The sequence below is a fragment of the Molossus molossus genome, unplaced genomic scaffold, assembly GCF_014108415.1.
Source record: "Molossus molossus isolate mMolMol1 unplaced genomic scaffold, mMolMol1.p scaffold_m16_p_14, whole genome shotgun sequence".
Taxonomy (NCBI): Eukaryota; Metazoa; Chordata; class Mammalia; order Chiroptera; family Molossidae; genus Molossus; species Molossus molossus.
Window position 1 is genome coordinate 78,543,405 of NW_023425349.1, and position 19,978 is coordinate 78,563,382.

General features: G+C 50.7%; 1 protein-coding gene across 12 annotated transcripts in view; it reads right to left on the minus strand.

Annotated features, from left to right (window-relative positions):
* MOB3B (MOB kinase activator 3B) overlaps nt 1-19,978 on the minus strand; it is a 167,832-nt gene that overhangs the window by 32,449 nt on the left and 115,405 nt on the right. For all 12 annotated transcript variants that reach the window (XM_036261899.1, XM_036261896.1, XM_036261898.1 and 9 more), the window contains one exon: nt 440-642. In XM_036261899.1, the coding sequence (XP_036117792.1) occupies nt 440-642 (203 nt within the window). The remainder of the gene's footprint in view (nt 1-439; nt 643-19,978) is intronic.

Genomic DNA, 19,978 nt, shown 5'->3' on the forward strand with positions numbered 1-19,978 from the left:
ATTTTATTTTTCATTGATTTTAGAGAGAGCAAGGGGGGAGAGAGAGAGAGACAGAGAGAGAGAGAGAAAGAGAGAGACAAAGATGTAAGAGAGAAACATCAATGTGAGAAACACCCATCTGATGCTTCCCATAAGCGCCCTGACTAGGGATCAACCTGCAACCTGGGTATGTGCCCCGAGGAAACAAACCCACCACCTTTTGGTGTAGGGAAAATGCTCCAACCAACTGAGCCACTGGTCAGGGCTAAGACCCTTATTTGGTGGCCATGGACATCTTGGCACCCTCTGACCTTTAAGTGACCTCTACAGCCTATCCAATTCTGCAATCCTTCAGCTAACAAGTGCTTATTAGTGGGGATTTGGCCTGGGTCTGGAAGGGCACCGTGACAAATAGCGGGGCTCCGGGGGCCGGGCGCCATCCCTGTACGGTGCCACTCACCAAGGGCTCCAGCTCCTTGCGGTCTATGAGGTTCATCTCTGTGACGAAGTAATAGAAGTGTTTGTAGCAGGTGTTGACATGGGCCTCGGCGCCCATCACGATCACCCGGTCAAAGTGGTGGATGTAGACGTGGACAAAGACCCGGAAAAGGCGGCACAGGATCTTCTTGCAGATCTGGAGGAAGTTCTTTGGGAAGGGAACACCTAGAGAAGGAAAAAAAAATAAAAGATCAGAACCATGATGGGGAAAGCTTCAGCTTCCCCAGGGCTGTGCAGGAGGCTGAGGGGCAGTTCTGGGCCTGGGGTCCCAGGCCACCCTGCAGGCGCGCAACTGGGTCCAACAGCCCCTAAAGAAGTGTTAAAATCAAATACCCAAACAGCCAGGAAGAGACCCCCCTCCCTCCCCAAAAAAACGGCCTGGTCTGTTTCTTTGGTTATGTTTTATTTGGTAGAAATACATGTGCAGAAATATTTATTTTTACACAGAAACACGTAGTCTCCCTTACGGCCCTTTAATTGTTTCCCACTTGATGGAGCACAGGACATTCATTCCCTCTCCCCTCCAGGGTGAGAAGCTGGTGGGAGAAGGGCGATGCCTCCCGGAGGCGGCGGCCCGGCACAGACTGCTGGGTGTGGGGACTGTGGCAAACCAACTCCGACCAGTGGCGGCCTGTGGGGATGGAGGCCCAGGGCCATCACAGCTCGGGAGTTTTCGAGGTAATTAAATAATCTGGAGCTCTATGTGACTTGCTGCATTAAAAAAAAAAAAGTTAGCAATTAATCTGAAATTTTTAAAAACACCACCGCTCCAAACAAAGCATCTTTCCGGATGAGCTTCGCCGGCCGGTTCCAGGACGCACATTCTGATGCAGTCGCCGCGGAGGGTCAGTCTGCGGTGGAAAGGCAGCAGGCTCGGGAGCACTGCGCACTGCACGGCCTGGAGGAGGGTGAGAGCCCAGGGCCGCCTTCCGTGACACAGGCAGGCGTGGTCGGACAGGCGCCCACATCCCCTCCGAACACAGACCTCCCGCTTGGTCAGGCCGCGCAGCAGATTCCCGAGCAGCTTCCTCTCTCTCACACTCTGCAGCTCTTGTTACACCGCCTGCCGGTGACGACACGTTACCGGTTCCTGAGCGAACCAGCTTTGAATTCCTGCTCTGCTCCTTTCCAGCCGCAGTGGGCCCCTCTGACCGCCGTGTTTCTGTGTGTAGGATGCAGATCTGTGAGGGTTAGAAGTGGCGCCTGTGCCATGGTAAGGCCTTCCTGGCATGGCTAGGGGGGGCGGGGACCCAGGGCAAATCCCCCTCCAGTGCCTAGAACAGAGCGAGCGTTCATTGAGGGGGAATGGTCCCCCTCTCTCTGCAAGGCAAGGTCGCAGCACCTAGCTGTTGTTATGAGACAACAGTTGCCCTTATCACGAAAGGTAGACATGACCAGCAGCCTTTCAACAGAATTGCAGAGCTGTGCTCAGGGCATGCCCCTAGTCCCCACAAAGCCTGGGGTTTGCTGCCTGTGCCTCCGCGGGGTCCCAGTGGCAGCTGTCTGGTAAGAGACACTCTGTCACGGGATCACCTGGGACTCCCAGGGCAAGACGAGAGACGGCTCACGGCTGGCAGTTGGCAGAGGCGGAATCTGCCTCCCCAGGGCCCAGCACTGATACCGGCTTTTCTTCAAAAACCAAGTGACAACATATCAAATGAACCCAGGGAGAGACCTGGGCACAGCTTGGCAGCTGACTGTCTGGGCAACAGATGCTGGGAGCTGGGGGTGAGGGTGGGGGGAGGTAAAACTGAGTGGGAGGGGAGGGTGCCCCTCAAAGAGTTTATGGGCTGTTTCCTCTGCTGAAGGGGGGCCGGTGAGAACCCCTGCTGCAGGCTGGAAGGGGACTGGAGTCTTCTGAGAAGCTTGAGTCCCAAAGGGGATAGAATTCCCTCGAAGACAAGTGTGCTCCGTTAGGAGGGGAGCCTGCAGCCACACAGTGCCAGGGGGCTGCCATGTGTTACCTTCGCAGCTGTGTGTGGAGCAGGCCTGACTCCTCCCACGTCACGGACGGGGACGCTGAGGCTCCGTGGCTGCACTGGCTCCAGGCCACTTAGCTGGCAGCAGGGCCTGGATTTGGGCCAAGTCAGCTGGCCTCTAAAACCAAAAGAGCTGATGTGTTTGGAGAAGGGCGACCCTCTCTGCCAAGGACAGAGACATAGCTCTGCTGATCAGCCCAATGAGGCATCTACAGGTTACACTTCACTGGCACAAAAATACAATTTAGAAAAGAAAAGGGCAAGAAGGGTGAAAAATGTCTGCACCCTAGGCAGCCACAGAACTGAGGTGAGAGAGGTCAGCTCAGACGATCTCAGCCCTCAGGGAGAATGTGCTTTCTCTGTCCGTACCTTTAGACCATGGATCTGAGACGAAGAGTAAAAGCCAACATTTACTGAGTACTTACTGTGCTCTAGGGACTGTGCCAAGTGCTTTACGTGGATGACCATGAAGATGGATATTACTGTTCCCACCTCACAGGTGAGGAAACAGACTAGCATCCCTACTTCGGATAAGCCCTGAGCTCCTGGCTCTGCCCTCCATTCCACCTCTGGACTCTGACCTTGCCTTTGGCCTTGATCTTGGTTTGCTCTCGCCTCTCCTCTTGAGGCTATGGCTGGGAATTATCTTTAGAGGAGCTGGTTTTGAAGTCCGAAGACCTCGTTTAAAATCCCAGCTCCGCAACCCTAACTCACCAGTGTCCAGGCAAACGCCTCCCCACTCCACTTCAGTGTGGAGAGAAACGTACTCTGCCGTGTTCTCAGAATGGCACCTGCATGCTGCCTGGCCCTCAGTGGGAGCTTCGGGACGGAGTTCCACTTCTGTTATTTCCACCGGAACTCCTCGGGCAGGTAGGACCTTGGGCTCAGAACCCTTCTGCTCTGGCTGCTCAGCTGGCCTGACTCTCCCATCATTGTCTCCCTCACATGGGATCCATTCTTCAAAAGCACACGTTGCAAATGGCTCGAGTCAGGACATGTTCAGCGTGCATCGTGTGTATGTATGCATGTGTGTATATGTGTGAGTGTCTGTGTGTTTATGTGTGCATGTGTGTGTCTATTTGTGTATGTGTATATGAGTGTGTGTTTATGTGTGTATATGTGTGTGTATTTTCATTAAACCTTCAGAAGGTGGGCAGTGGAACTCTTACCCTGTGTCACTAACCTCCTGCGAGCCAGACAGGGCAAGATTCAGCCCTGCTGACCGCTCCCTCCCCTGACAGACCCAGAGGGCCAGATCACAAAAACGAATTGACACGAGAGGCTTTGTCTCTATGACACCACTCAGAAGTATCCAGTCTCCACTGAATAGCCCCAGACAGGGGAACTGGCGTGAGGCCTGAGAGGTGCAGGTCTGATGCCGTTAGTCCGTCTGTTTGCTTTAAGAGAATATAGTCCAGCAGGAGGAGAGTGAAAGGCTAGTGAACCGTTTAAAATGGACACTGGGCTGGTTACAAATAGCAGCCTGAACCTGAGGGGCGATGCCATGTCTGGGTCGGGGCCAAGGGCAGCCTGTGTGGTCCCCAAGGCAGCCCTGACCTAGCTCAGGACCGTAGCCACCCTCCTTCTGTCAAGCACATAAGATTCTGTGGATGCTCCGCTCTAGGTATGTTTTCACGGTCACTAATCCTCGGAGATCCTTGGCTAAAAAAGAGGATCATGAGGTCAAATACATTTGCAAAAATGTCACTTTTTCATAGAGGTTTTACAGTATTCCTGAACACAGTAAAGGCTCTGAGAATTTCTATAGGAAAAAGTTCTATGTAACTCTGGTCCCTGCCCCATAACATTCACTGATTTAAAACACAGGCTATACTCAGACTTCGCAGGTTCCGTTTCTGGCTCTACCACCGATAACAGTACAGCCATATGCAAATGGCTTAGTGTCTCCAAGTCTCAGTTTCCCCAGCTGAAGGAAACAGGAATATTAACGTTATCAGTAGCTCAGGAGGTTGTTGGGAGGACTCAATACACACATAAAAGGCTTTGCTAATGCCTCGCAGGTAGTAAGCACTCTTTTGTGAACTGTTAGTTTAAGTATCCCATGGAGACCAAACGTTCTCTGTAACACCTGTTGGAATCAGACTCCTCCTGTGTATTTATTTTTGGGACAGTGGTCTTGGTATTGCACATTAACTCTGAACTTGCAAAGAACGTAGCTTGGCAGGTATTCAGTTAAGCACGGGGTCACATTCGGCCTTGTATTACTTTCTACAAGTTCCTCATACTTACGTCTTGTATTACTTTAAGTTCTCTGAACAAAGGAACTGTTTATACTTCTCCACCTTTAAAAGCACCTGGCACAGGGCTAGGTAGGGAGTACTCATCCATCAAGATTGAACCATAAAAGAGCAGTGATCTTATTTAGTCAAGATGTGAATCCATCATCTCCTATTTGGGGGAGGAAAACAGACTACAGAAGAAATGATAGCTTCTCGCCAGGGTGTTGATGTGGTCTTGGCCTGGCCACCGCGTGATCTAGTTTAGGGTGTGGGAAGAAAGAATCTGAAACTCTTCTCTTTTTATCATGAAAACTTCCCTTTGCCTTTTTTTCCAAATGGTGATAGTTAATTTTCAGTCCTTGTATTCAATTAGAAAGTGAGTCCAGAAAATGTTAACCAGCAGTCTCAAAAGATCACACGTTTGAAGAGTTTGGAGTTAAAGTTTAACTAGTCTTGTAATAACCCAGACGAGCCATCCGACAATAACCCCGGACAGCCATGTGCTGACAACATGGAAAACAACCTCTGATTAGAGGGTTCTAAGTGATCTGCAGGCATGAACTCAACTCTGATCACCTTGGTCTATCCCACCCTCAGCCACAGTCTGACTCTCAGATTCAAGCAGGGAAATTTCAGGCTCCAAGAAGTGGGCTCAAAACGAGGAAATGTATTCAGATGAGTGTTGCACAGACAGACATCAGGGACGACCTGGGACCGGGATGGCCTTGGGTCAGGGGAGGGGGCTTGGTTTTTGCAAATGGGTCAGTCCTGAAATGGAGTTTAGTGAACCTAGAACAGGGCCAGGCTGAGCTCAGGTCCAGCAGGAGCCGAGGCAGGAGGCCTAGACAGAGGTCAGAATCCCCAATTGCTCACTCATGAGGTTGCACCAGGAATTTGCTTAACAATGAGACTCCAAGCAGGACTAAGGTTTGTGGGATGATTGGGGCCAAGGGGGAGGCAGACCAGAAAGTTGGGGTGGAGCCCGCCAAGGAAGTGAGCCTTGGGGGCCTGGAGTCTCTCTTGAAAGCCGACAAGGCAGCCCAGGCTCTCCCCCTGTGCTCAGCCAGAACCAGCGTCGGCGAGAGCGCCGCAGAGTTTATGAATGTGTCTAACCGCAGCGTTCTGATCGCCCGGCCACAGGCAGTGTGAGAGCTAAATCGAGCGTGGGATATCATAACTTTTCTGGGGCCCCATGCTGATTTCCCTTTCATCTCTAACTCAGTAAATCTCCTTTCTCCCAAACAAAATTTAATAAAAATTCCAGTAATGTCTGAGCTTCAGTCCATTTTCTTTCTTTCTCTTTCTTTCGCCTCCTTTCCCCAGAGCCCTCAGATGCCCCGTTCTGAGCACCCCTGAAAGAAAGTAGGTTCCCTGCTGGCCTGGTACAGAGGCTTGCAAAGGGGTGAAGCCCTCAGAGTGCAGGGATGCTCCGAATGAGAGGGCACAGACTGCGACCAAGGTCCCAAAGTCAAACAAGGCCAGGTGGTGTGGACAGCCGGGGCTAAGAGGCTGTCTGCAGGGTGCCAGAGGCCCGTCCCCAGACAGCCCAGGGTCACAGCAGCTGGCACACATCCCACCTCGTCATACACCTGGTTCCTGCCTCCACTTCCTTAGGAGCTCAGCTCAAACGTGTCCCTCATCCCCCGACCCGGGCTCTCCGTGTCCACTCTCTGCTTGGAAACTTTCCCGAGCACGGATCCTGGATGGTAACTCCACACTTATCTGTGCAATGCGGGCCTGGCACTCCCCGAGGACCGCGCACCGCGCAGGGCAGGAGCGCGGGCGCCTGGACACTCGGCCAGGACACCTGGCAGGGCGCTCACAGGCCCCTCGTGTCGCTCATCCAGCTGGCAGAACTGGGGAGGCAGAACTTGTTAGAAGAGGAAAGTGGAGAAGGGAGGTTTGGTGACTTCCCCAGACGTGTGTCGTCGGGGTGAGGACAGTGGTGAAGCGTCTGGCACTGGGGCCATCCTGCTGGGCTCTCTTTGCCGCTGTGGGACTTCGTGCCCTTGGGGAGCTGCCCACCTCTAAAAGGCCGTGGCCCTAGCCGCGCAGCTGAGCAGGTTTGAACACTGTCCCGATACACTAAGTTTTCAGGTTCGGTCCCGGGTCAGGGCATATACAAGAACCAAACGATGCATGCATAAACAGGTGGAACGACACATTGATGTTTCTCTCTCCTTTCCTTTCTCTCTTTAAAAAAAAAATCAATAAAAATAAAAAATAAAATAAAATAAAATAAAAGGCTCAGTTTCTTATCTGAGGAATGGGGGTAGTGCTACCCAGTGCTGGGGAGATTGTGAGGACTCAACAGGAAGCACAGTGCCCGAGGCCTTCAGTGAGGCAGCGATGTCACTGACCTTCCTGTTGTGCGAAGGTGGGCTCCTCCTGGTCAAGGCCGGGTGGGGAGGGGCAGGCGAGGCAGGACAGGGCCGCTGCTGGTCTCCACCGGGAAAACGCTTTCCCGGAAGCTGGATTTGGAGCCAATGTGATCTACGGGAAGGACAGGGCAGCTGCCGGTCTCCACCGGGCAAACGCTTTCCCGGAAGGTGGATTTGGACCAATGTGATCTACGGGAACATCCCGAGCTGTGCAGGCAGTTTCCACGTGACACACAATGAACCCTAAGGCCCCGGGCAGTCCTTGGGGGACCCCGGATGGCATGTCAGCTACAACAACCCCAAATGCCCACATTTCTCCTCAAAACTGTCACTCATGTCGGAGAGTGGTTGTGCTGTCCCTTTGTCTTTGGAGTTCAACAACAGGAGTGCAGGTGTGAAAACCCCTCACAGGCCATAAAAATCTCTCATTCTCAAGAGCTCGTGAATAAAAACAACATCCCACCCACATGGGAAAAGAAAACAGACCTCTGGCAGCTGAGAACATACCATTTCCAAGACACTTACAAAACAAAATGCAACTAACTGGATCACAAGGGAAAAACAACGACAGCAGCTAAGACAGATCTGTTTCTTACAAACACACCCCCCTTGCCCTGGCCGTTTGGCTCAGCGGTTAGAGCTTCGGCCTGTGGACCAATGAGTCTCAGGTTCAACTCCGGTCAAGGGCACGTACCTCGGTTGCGATTTGTCCCCGGCCCTGGTTGGGGTCCTGCGGGAGGCAGCCACTCAATGTGTCCCTTTCAGGTTGATATTTCTCTCTCTTTCTTTCTCTCTCTCCCTCCCACTGTATCTGAACAAAAAAAAAAAAAAAAAAAGGAAAAATGTCCTCGGGTGAGGATAAAAAGAAACACCCCCCTCTCTCTTAGTTCACTGTCCTGCCCACTCCACGCACATCGTCTTGCCTCCTGTAAAATGTCTGTTTATCTAAAGAAGCCTCACGCTCTTGTGCTTCCTCCAAGCAGATGTTTTGTGTTATGTCAGTGCGCTCCTCAAGAAAGAGCCCGTTCATCACGCCAAGGAAAACAACCCCGTGAAGCAAGACTTTGTTCCTCTGCCTAGAAAAAGTCCCCAAACAAGCAGACAGCTGCAACTGGTTAGAAATAAACTGGCTACTACTCTATTCTCCAGGTCCCTCTGCCCTGCCCCCGCGCCCCCTGGGTGCCCTCTGACCTGTTATCAGTGGTTAGACCAAAAGAAAGAAAAATAGACCAGCATGTGACGACATGTTCTCAGCAGACTGTTAATTCTTTCCGACGTGCCATGTGCCGGCAGGGCAGGGGAGTGCGGTTTCGGCCACCGGAAGGAGGAGCGTACAGTCAGCTGGCCGTTGTCACACTTCCCTCCGCCCCCCAGAGCCCCTGCTCGGCTGGGAGGCTGTTCCTGTCTCCATCCCCTCTCGGATGGCTGCCTTCGCCCTCTGCCATCATCGCACAGAGCTGGTGGTGGATGAAGAAAGGCCCAATACGACCTGAGAAAGGTATTCACTGTGGATTGACAATAAAAGCCATAAACACGAACTCAAGCTCATTCAGACCTGCAGAGCTGGCTGAACATCCAATGGGCAGATGAGATGTGGGAGCTGAGAACACGTCAGTGCGCTTCTTCGGCACCGGAAAGAGAGGCAGAAGGGCCAGGACTTTGATCACGAGCCCCAGTCAGAATCTGAAAATGACCCAGCCTCCTTGCTGTGGATGACAGACAGTGAGTATCTTAACAAACACAACTTTTCTTTATTCACCAGCAGAATATTTCCTCCGTTATTTGAAGGGCCATCCACACCAAGTCTTGTCTGAACAGTTTCTAAGTCTCATCTGAAGAATTTCTAATCTAGAGATTTCTCTCCAACCCGACTGCCGCTTCTTTCTCCGAAGCTGCCGTCACCTCCTGTCTGGTTGGCTGCAGCTCCCCCCTAACTGGGCTCCCTCCCTCTACGCAGAGATTGCCCCACTCTCCACCTGGCAGGTCCCGGCTCTTCCCACAGGCAAACCTAACGAGACAGTTGTCTTCCTGCATGAAATTCTAAAGCTGCTTCCTGCTGCGTCCAGGTAGAATCAGAGCTGTCTCACCGGCAGGCGAGGCCCTTTTCGGTTTCACACATGTGTTTCTCTCCATCGTCATCTCTGGATCCTCCCATCTTGCCCTCCAGAGAGAAGATTTTCTCCCTGGCTCACTTCGGGTCAATGTAGAGCTAAATTCGTGGGATATGTTCCAAGACCCCCAATGGATGCTTAAAACCTCAAATACTATGAAACCCTATGATTTTCCTTATTCATACGAACCTATAATAAAGTTAAATTTATAAGGCACAGCAAGAGATTAACAACAAGAACTACTAATAAAACAGAACAATTAGAACAATCTACTGGAATAAAAGTCATGTCAATGTGGCCTCTCTCTCTGACAACTGTCCTGCTATTGGAGATGGCTACTCAGTGACTGACAGGCCAGGAGCATCTACAGGTGGATTTGCTGGGTGAAGGGATGATGGACGTCCCAGGTGGGACAGAGTGGACAACAGGAGATTTCATCACACTAATCAGAACGACGCACAACTCAAAACTTATAAATTGTTTACTTCTGGAATTTTCCATTTAATATGTTCACACCTCAGTCGACCACGGGTAACTGAAACGGTGGAAAAGAAAACTGCCAATAAAGGGGGACCTCTGTGTCTGTAATTTACCTACTCAAATATGTCAGAACCAGGACTCGCGGATTCAAATGCCTTTCAGGGTCACAAAGGAACAGAAAAGAGTCAAGGAAGCTGGGCGGAAGGCAATAGGGGGTGGTGCAGACTGTGGCGCCCTGGAGAGTGCTTCGTGCAGGAAAGGAGAAGAGCCTCTGCCTTCACTCCTGCTGTCCAGCAGGAGGATGGGGCCAGGACTGCTGGACTTTCTGGTCTTTCAAGGGAGTCCAGACGTCTAGGTACTAGTGTGAAATCTCTTCCTCGTTAAATGTTGGCAATTCAAAAACATTAAGAAAATTTTGAAAACATTCTACTTATGAACATTATTTATTTTTATGTATAGTTAACTCAGCCAAGAAAAATTGACTCTCCATAAGATGACAGCTTAATTCTTGAAAATTTTAATGTACGTTGGGAAAATAAAAAACACCCTGGTAGCAATGGGCACGTGCTACACCCAGATCTGTTGGCAGCGTCATTCTTCAGTCAGCGGAATCGCCGCTCCGTGGAGAGACGGCAGAATGTAGGGCTGGGCAGGACATGTACAAGACGGCCTGGAGCGCCCTGCAGTGCCGGCCAGGAGGAGGTGAGGCTCCCTTCCCCGTCCCTGGCTGTGGGGCACAGGGCACTTGCTTCCACAGAGTACAGCATGGACAGGGAGGCCGGGAGAACAGAGTGGAGAAACCTGGTAAGCACTGCACTGACCGGGTGGCCAAGGCCAACGACATCAGGGATGAGTCATGTTCATGGCCTATGCCTTTGATACTTGTGATGAAGACGTTACTTCACCTCTGGGGTCTCATTCCCATAAGCCCAGATCGAGGGACAGTCTACAAACTATCTGACAAGTACTACCTAAAATTGTCCAAGTCGTCCTAAACAAGGCACGTGTGAGAAAATAGCATAGCCCAGGAGAGCCTAAGGGGGTCTGAGGGCTGAACCTCATGTGGTGTCCTGGATGGAGTCCAGGAACAGAAAAAGGGCACTGGGAAAACGTGGCAAAATCTGAATCCTGTACGGAGTTTAATTCACAGAACGTGCTGAGGTTAGTTCCTTAGTTATGACGAATGTATCGTGAGTGTAAATATGAATTAAGATGTTGGAAACCGGGTGAGGGATATGGGGGAACTCGCTGTAGGATCTTGTCAACTTTTGGGTAAATCTAAAACTATTCTAAATAAAAATGTATTTATATTAAAAATAACCACTCTCTGGGCCAAAAATATTTGATCAAGTCCAGGGGCCATGAGTTTGTACCCTTCAGTTTATGTACTGACATTTCTATATTTACTGATGAAACTCTCCAATTAGGACTGGCTACATAATATGCAGAGCCCCGAGTTCAAAAATTATTAAGAATCTCGCCCGGCCGGTGTGGCTCAGTGGATTGAGCCTGTCCCATGGAATGAGAGGTCCCGGTTTGATTCCAGGTCAAGGAAAGTGCCCTGGTTGTGGGTTCGATCCCAGTAGGGGCATGCAGGAGGCAGTCAATAGATTTATCTCTCTTACATTGATGTTTCTCTCTCTCTCTCCCTTCCTCTCTCTCTAAAATATCAATAAAAACATATTTAAAAATATTATGAAGAATCTCAATATGGTCACAGCAGAGCACTACAACCATGCACCTTCTGCTGGCAGGTCCCTGTGACCCTGCAGGCCCCACCCGGGAAGCCAGAGTTCTCCAACAGCAGCCTCATCTGGTCAGAACTGTCCAGTCAGGTGTTACCCTCGCTCGATAAAACTCCCACCATGCACTCTTTCTTTGTTCATTATTAACTTAAATAACCAGCAAACACTTACTTATTTTGGAATGTGCTAGACACAAGAGATTCAGCAATAAGCAAAGGAGTTAAATTGGACAGTTAAACCATAGTCACCTTATATGTAAATGAACCTGGGCACTGAAAGTGGATCCTAGGACCTCCTCCAGGTACAGATGTCCCTGAGGTTCATCCCCTCCCCCTCTTTATTTCCCCTTTCCTCCCATCTCAGTTGTAACGTACCTACTACACTGGGGCTTCTGCAGAAAGCGGATTTTAAAACTTCTAACATTAAATGTGTAAAAGCTTTATGAGGCTCGTTTTACATTTGCAAGTAAGTTTCAATTACATTGGCTGCTCAGAGAAGCGTAACATTTCCTGAGTACCTAACTGGCACCAGATATTAGAATATCATTCATTATCCTAAATCAACAAACCCAGGAGTGTCTTGTGTATGGGTTTCTGAGGTCCCATGACCCCCCCCTCCAGCCCCCTCCCGCTTTGCAGATGAGAAATGGGAAGCTAAATGAGGTTGAATCACTTTCCCCAAGTGATGGAGGTAAGAGATGGTGAGCTGAAATTTCAACCCAAATCCATCCCCTCCGAGGCAAACATTTCTCTACCATCTGCGCCTCAGATATTAAGACCGTTCCTTTAAAAGTATTTTAAAAATTAAGCTCATCTTCAAGAAAGTGCCTCTCAGTACAGGCGTACCTCAGAGATGTTGCAGGTTCGGCTCCAGACCCCCTGAAGAAAATGAGTGTCTCAACAAAGCGAGCCCTAACCTTTCAGCTGGCAAAGGGCTTGCCCTCAGTTTGTAAAAGCGCAGCGCCTGGGAAATGCAATAGAGTGAAACGTAATATAAGGAGGTATGCCTCTAGTTAGTTTTAGAACCCCTCAGCTGAAATAAATTACTGTGAGACCCTTAGCCCATTTTATGTTTCTCCATGAAATGTGACTTTTGAGGAGAAGAGTCTGAGAGTTGGTGGAGGTGGGTGGGACAAGGTGTGAGAGGACACAGGTGGCTAAAGCAATAGCTCCTTTGGGACTTCGGCCTCAGTGCAGAGGCGAGGGCTGCAGGCCAGCGTCTGCCTGCAGGCATGTTTTCTTCGGACTACATAGTAGTTGTGAAATGCTGCCAACGCTTAGATATTGGGAACGATAATTCAAAGATCAAGAATTCTGACTTCTCTTGGAAAAACTCGGAAGACCTGGCACCACTGCACTGAAATTTCCTCATGGCAACAGCAGAATGATGTCTCCCTGTAAATGGGAGGCGCCCCATTCATTTCACTCATTTGTTTTGCCATTCATTCATTCATTCATTCATTCATTCATTCATTCATGTTGTGTGTGGCTGTAAATTTGCTTGCAGTAAATAGGGGCACTTCTGGCTAGGTGCCCTTCCTCAGGACGGGGCTTCTGCCCTTCGAGGAGAAGATGCCATCCCAGAGTGATGCCCACGGGCCTGTCACCTGCTCTTCTAGGTGAAGCCGTCAGCACAGCTGTTGTGGAAGCAGGTGGTTTTGCTTTGCAAAACCAGGTGAGGCTTAGTTGCATAGAAAATACCTGCTGGAAAACCACTACCCTAGTAACACCATCCCTGAGTGTGCAACACTGAGATTACGTCTTCCTTCCAAGCACCTGTGAGCACTGTCGTGGGACAGTCTTCTTTCTCGTGCTCCATTTGACAAAATGTGCAGACAGCTTGCTTTCTGAAGGAACCCCAGGGGAAGCAGTGACTGAAGGCTCCAGGGGGTGATGAGGGCTAATGGGCTCAGTACTTTGCAGCACAGGGATTTTCTCCCCATGTCTTTTCTTTGTTCACATGCATGGGCAGTCTTGAAGTTGTATCCGCTTGACTTTCTCACCGCCTGCTTATTTGTGCAGTATACATGCACATTGCTGTACCCTCTGTAGTATGGCACATTTCGTCTACTCTGCATTAACTAACTACACTGGTGCCTTGGTGAGGTCACTCAGAAGCACCATCGGCAGCTGTGCTCACTGGAGCAGGGAAGAAAAGCCCCCGCCCCCACCTCCCCACTGCATGCATCTGCAGAGGCCCCTGGAGCTCCAGGGGGCCACCTTGCAGAGCACTGAGCCCTGTCCCGCACCAGCAGCCCTCCTGCTCCTAGGTTCCCATGAGGCTGTCACACTCCTGGGCCCGGAGGCATTAGCACACTTTGGGATGGTAATTCACAATTTTTAAATGCTTTCCAGTTCTCTGAAAAAAACTTCTAAGGTATTTGGGAACATATATTTATAAAAGTAGGTGATTACCTAACTTCTTTGGGTGTAATCATAAAAGAAATGTTTAAAGAATTAGAAAATGCTATTAAGTATCATCATCATGTCATTAGTCGTAAATATTCTTTGAACAATAAGTTGCCAAATGTCCATTACACTGATTTAAAAATTATCAAGACAAAATAACATTTGATTGATTCTCCTTGAGCATATCTTTGGCAATTAAGTTAGTCTCTGACAATTTTCCTTGGTTAGAAGTGTGTTGAATTCCATAATTTATATAAATAGTTATGCACGTTTTGCACTTTACTGCATAGTAGATTTGTTTGTTGTATAGAGAATATTAGCATTTCCCTTAATCTTGAAATAGAATGAATGGGCTCTGTCTGTCCTGCAGTGTTGGCTCCCTGGCACACTACCGAGCCCCGCGCAGTGCGGCCCTCGGCTGGAGACGCACTGACACTGGGCTTTAGAACCAAAGCTGCAAACGGCTGTTAGTCTTCCTTTGTTGGCAGAGGTGGTCAACATTAGGACAATCTGGGGAGCATAAATGTGAAAACAGAAGCATGGCAGTGTCCCACACTAGAGCAAATCAGTCTGAAATTCTGCAGATGATTCTAATGTGCGGCCCAGGGTGGGAAGGGGCAGTCCACAGCAGTGACCCCTAAAGTGTGGTCCCTGGACCAGCAGCGCCAGCGGTATCTGGGGACCTATTAGAAACGCAGATTCCCAACCCCCAGCCTAGAGGCACTGCATCTGACTCTGGGATCGGGACCGGCAGTCTGTGCTCTAATATGCCCCCTAGATAATCCTGATCTGTGCTCAAGTTTAAAGAACACTGGCCCAGAGTATTCCTTGGTGCATAAACCTGGCTCAAGGATTAGCCTGCTTCACCAAGCAGGGAGGCTTGCTGACACCAGAATCTGGTGTCAGACGGATTCAAGTTCAAGTGTCTTGTCTGCCACTAACTAGCCACATGACCCCGGGCAACGGAATTAGCCTTTCTGAGGCTTGGTTTCACCAGCAGGACATGGGGGTGACATTAGTAGTGCCTACCCTCATTGGTGATTATGAGGATTAAATGGGAAAAAAATAACAAAAAAAGTATTTACAAACACAGGCAGAGCTTGATAAATATTTGCAATGATCATTACTCATCAGAGACACCGTTATTACTGGTCAGGAGGTCAGAAAGGAAGGCTGGAAAGGGGAAAAAGCCGGCTGAGTTTAAGCACACAGCAGATGCTCGTTCCCTGAATCTTCTCCAGCACAGGCCTGGGTTTAGCTTGCACTTGCTGTTGGCATGAACAGACAGGGCTCCCAGGAGCTGACTTCTAATCGTGGAAGAGCAGCGACTGTGGGACTAGAGGCAGGGGCTGGTCATCTGGACCTGGGAGCTGCCAGGGGTGGAAGAAGGGGAGCAGGGAGAGGGACCCTGCTAACACCGGGGCCTATGCTCTCTCACAGGAGCCCTAAGAAGCACCTGGATGCTTGTTAAAACATAGATTGCTGGGCTGCATGTTTCAGCATGTCTGGAGGTCAGGGGGTGCGAGGTTTTGCACTTCTAATAAGTTCCCCGGTGATATTCGTGCAGCTGGCCGGACCACACTCTCATGCCGAACTGAAACTTCATGTAACACCGAGCTGGGACTTATAAAAGTACAAGAAAGGAAGTAATGTTCTTCAAGATGTACATACTTCCTCTGTAAAATCCCAATTCCACATTTGCTGTAGAACAGGGCTAGCCAACTTTACAGAGTGCCGATGGCCGTGTTGTCATTTGAACCCCAGGTCCTGCTCAGGGGAACGGAGAGGGGCAGCCAGGGCCCTCCGTCTGCTCGCAGGTGGCCGGGTGAGAAATCAATCATTCCCAGTTGCACTTCCTCCTTCCACGAAACTGACACATATCAATCACTTAGTATACACTGTTTGCACACACGATGCCTCTCGCCCTTCCTGCAGCGCTGTGGGGAAGGTTCTACAGTAAAGTCCTCACCTAACATTGTCGATAGGTTCTTGGGAACTGCAATTTGAAATGAAACTACATATAAGGAAGCCAACCTTACGTGGACTAAATGATGCACGGGGATATGCTGCAAGACCTGAGCTGTTTTATGTCGGTCTATGTGAAACGGGTTACAGTGGGACTCTAAGAACCCACCAATGACAGAAAGCGAGGGCTTCTGAGCTTGTGTCCCAGTTCTACAGAGGAAGGACTGAAGCCCAGAGAGGTTGAATTTTCTGGAGACTCATGGTAATAAGATCAGAAATCAGATCTTGAAACCTCTGCATTTCTTTTTCTGAGCCATACCATAGGTAGAAGTGTTCTTGGTTCAAGACTAAAAGTACCGTGTGTGTGGTTGGGTATGAATCAGGCATTGTTGCTGTCAGGGTCTTATTCCAACCCTGCGTCTGGGCTGGGGGGGGCGGAGGTAGTGGAAATGGGCTCAGCATCTGGCACCGGGAAAGGGGCGCAGCCCATATTCCTCGCCTGCCGTCCAGCAAGCTCTGGTCTTAGCACCTGGACAAAGGAAAGGCGGGAGAGTTGGTCCAGACTCCATCCAGTTCTTTGTTCACGACCCTCAGGATGTGGCTGGAATGAAGACGTCCACCCCTAGTCCCAGGTCCAAAGGGACACAGCCAGGGCTTAGTCCCCAAAGCAACAGAACCTTAGCTGAATGACTGGGGTTGAGGACTGGGGATTTGGAGTGCTGGTGCATTCCCTGGCCCAGAACCTACCTGTGGGACGTACACATCTCTGTATTATATGACTGGGCACAGCCTGGGCATGTGACTAACATGATAAGGGAAAATGAGGTCTCATCATGAAGGGAGGCCAGGAGACGACTGGAAAGGCAAGGTTCAAATACTGAAAGACTGTCATTTGGAGTGGAAAAGGGAGAAGAAATTAGCTAGCCACCACCCAGCGCCAAAAGCTCACAAGCACTGCAATGGAATTCAAGCCCATTTCTTTCTGGTTTATGCTTGTTCTGTTTCCTCTACCCTATTCTGCCTCCTCATAGCCAGGGGCAGCCCCTTCCTTCTTTAGGTCACATTTTATATTGCTAGAAGTGTCCAAAAGTGGGATTCATTGCCTCAGGCAGTAGTGAGCTCCCCAGCCAAGGAGGTGTCCAAATAGAGGCCCCTTGCTAGTCTTGTTGGAGAGGGGATCCAAGCAAAGAAGGTGGTTTCCATCACCGGCTGCACATTACACTCACCTACATTGTTTGTTAAAAGGATAGATTCCCAGGCCCCTCTTCTGCTTGCCTGGGTCACAGGTACAGCTTGAGAACAGCTAATTTTTAAAATCGATGGCAGAGATTCAAGTGCAGTCTGTGGGAATCACTGGGGTCTCCTTCAGGTCTGAGGCTCTGTGACTATAGAGACTCTGGTGTGGGAGAGGGCCAGCTGTGGGGTGTCAATACAACCTGACTGTTGGGTGTTTCCTCTGGGCCGGACCGGTGCACAACCTCACCAAGTCCTCGTGAGGCAGCCGCCACTGTCATTGCCTTTTCACAGGTGAGGAATGAGACAGAAGATTAGTGCCCTGCCCCCGGCCACACCTCAAGGAGTTAAGAGGAGCCAGGCTGTGAGCCCGGCAGCTGGCTCTGAGCCTCACTCCTGGCCACATAGGAGGTGAAGGCACCAAATAAGACCTAACCTGAGGTAGGTTCTGAATAAAACCCACCAGCAGTTAATCTCCCAAATCGCAAAATCTGCACAGTAGAGAAAGCACCAAGAGAGTGAAACAGACAGACCTTGAAATGACAATAAGAACTGAAAAGGTGTAAAACTCTCATGCATAGACATCTCTTTGGACCAAATGTAATAAATTTGGTGTTCCAGTATGGCACACTCTGCACCCAGGTGATCCCTGCTGCCATTTCTTCATTTCAAAACAAAACAAAACAAAAAACCTTGGAAGGTTCAAACAAAATGGCATTGAGTGTATTGACACAGTGGTTGAAACATTAACCTCAGTGAAACTCCTGATATGCTAATTCAACAGAGTCCACCCTGGACTTTCTGGGAAAAGCTAGGTCACCCCCTGCACCTTGCAAGGTGTGTCTAAATCTTCACCCACCACATGGTTGAGAGGCTGCCACTGGACTGCAACTTTAGCACAGGGCTTTTTCAACCAAATGCGTTCTTATTTCCACTCTGGACCAAGTACAGAGAAAGAGGTGGGATCTCCATACAGTGAGCGCTCAGATCACCGGACTTCCCGTGTTAGCTAACCCTCTCATTAAAGCTGACGGGAGCCAAAGTGGAGGAGCGGAGGAGGTCCCTCTCTCACTGCTGCCCCGCCCCCGCACTGCATGTCCCCCTTGTTCTTGCTTCCAGCCTAGCGCTTTTAAGCTATTTTTGCTATTTAATGGTCCTTCTCTCAAAGTTGCTAACCCCTCGTGAAGTTGGTTAAAACAGGAGAGTTGGGACAGCCCGAAGGAGATCAACCAGTCCTACGTCTGGGGTTTTACATGCTACCCAAGGAAGCCCAGGTTACCCTGGGGAGGGAAGAGGCAGAGCCTGCCTGGCCTCCTGGACCCAGAAAGCCCCTGGAGAATAAACCCTAGTCCACGACCTCGCACGGAGCTAACGAACTATGAACTTGGGGCGGGGCTTGATTAACCCCTCTAGGTTTGGGGCTGCTCAGCTGACAAACAAGGGGTTTGCTGAGATCAACGTGTCTCAAACCCTTCACACAGGTGCAGAGGAAAGGGGGTGTCCTCTTCTACCCATCTCTCCATGTCGGCATTGGAGTTCTCAGTAGGATTTCACTTGACAAAATTAGTGTGAAAACTCCTGGCCTCGGTGATTTCTAAGGTCTCTTCCAGACCTAACATTCTGTGGTTTTGAGGCTCTGTCTCCCACAGAAGCAGACAGCTGTCACCTCTTGGTGCTGCCTCCCCGACCCATGCCCATCTGAGGACTGCTGAAGGGTTGACACCTCTTCCCTGAAGCCCTCAGGGCTACACCTTTGTCTCTGCCAAATGACTGAGAAGCGGCCTCCGTTTTCTGCACAGCTGGGATCAGACCGGATGCTCAGACTGGACTCCTGCCACGTGCCGTTGAAAACCCAGCCAGGTGCGGACGGCAGGGGTCTGGTGGAATGGCACTGCCAGCGTCACAGCCAGGCCCGGCCCTCACTGATGTCTGAGGGAACTAAAGGTGTTTTCCTTTCAGGTATCGCCCCAGAGTTTCCAAGTATGTGCGAAGGTAGTATAGGCTGAGGAGGGTGGGCACGCCTGACAGGAGTGGGTGTTCTCTAGTCTGACTCCCCCTCATTCTGGTTCCGCGGCCTCGAGCACATCATCGGTCCCACGGGCACTGAGGGGACACCGTGCACACACAGCGCCCGGCACTTCGTCAGGAGTTGTTATCCGGCTGCCACTTGGCACGAGGCCAACGCCTGGACTGCTGTAACATGAGACGAGGAACCAAAGGAGCCAAAATGTAAGGGGCTCAAAGTGACCCAGCCGTGCAGACACCCACCGCTTCAGACACCACATCAACTCTGTCGAAAGTCCCAGGCTCCCCAAAACCCACTGAGCAGATTCCAATGTCCCCAGCTATTCCCGTGCCCTGACTCAGTCTTCGCGCGGAAGCTGGGAAGTCTGTGCACGGTTCGGGAGATCAAGGCCGACCGCTCCCGAGTCCCCCGCCCCCACTGTCGTGCCTTCGGCGGGAACACCACCTACTCCACCAAGGCACCTTCGGAGTCACGCTGACTCGCACAGGTGGCTCCTGGGCTCCTACCCGGGCTGAGGAAAGACAAGACCAAGAATGCCCGGGACCTTGCCCTCCCAGGCACAGTGCAAACCCCAGCGTGCGGGTCTGTGGGGATGGCTGGCCCTCCAGTGTGCCCGAGAGGCTTCACGGCAGAGCGGGGCTGGCAGGCAGGGCGCTTGGCGCAGGTCCCCCAGCGCCATGACGTCACCAGCTCCCCGCGGTCCCACCCAAGGCCCTACAGCAACATCTCGGACCGGCAGGACTTGGTGCTGTGTGCCTCTCGGTGTCAGATACACACACGATTAAACGAAACCTTGTAAAGCAAGAAGGCACTGGGGGAGCGGAGAAGACACTGACTAGTAAGACAATGAGAGGTAACAGCTGAACAGAGGGGACCGGTGTGGAGGGAGAAGAAAATGTCCATCAGTGCACACTCACGGTGCCAGGCACTCTC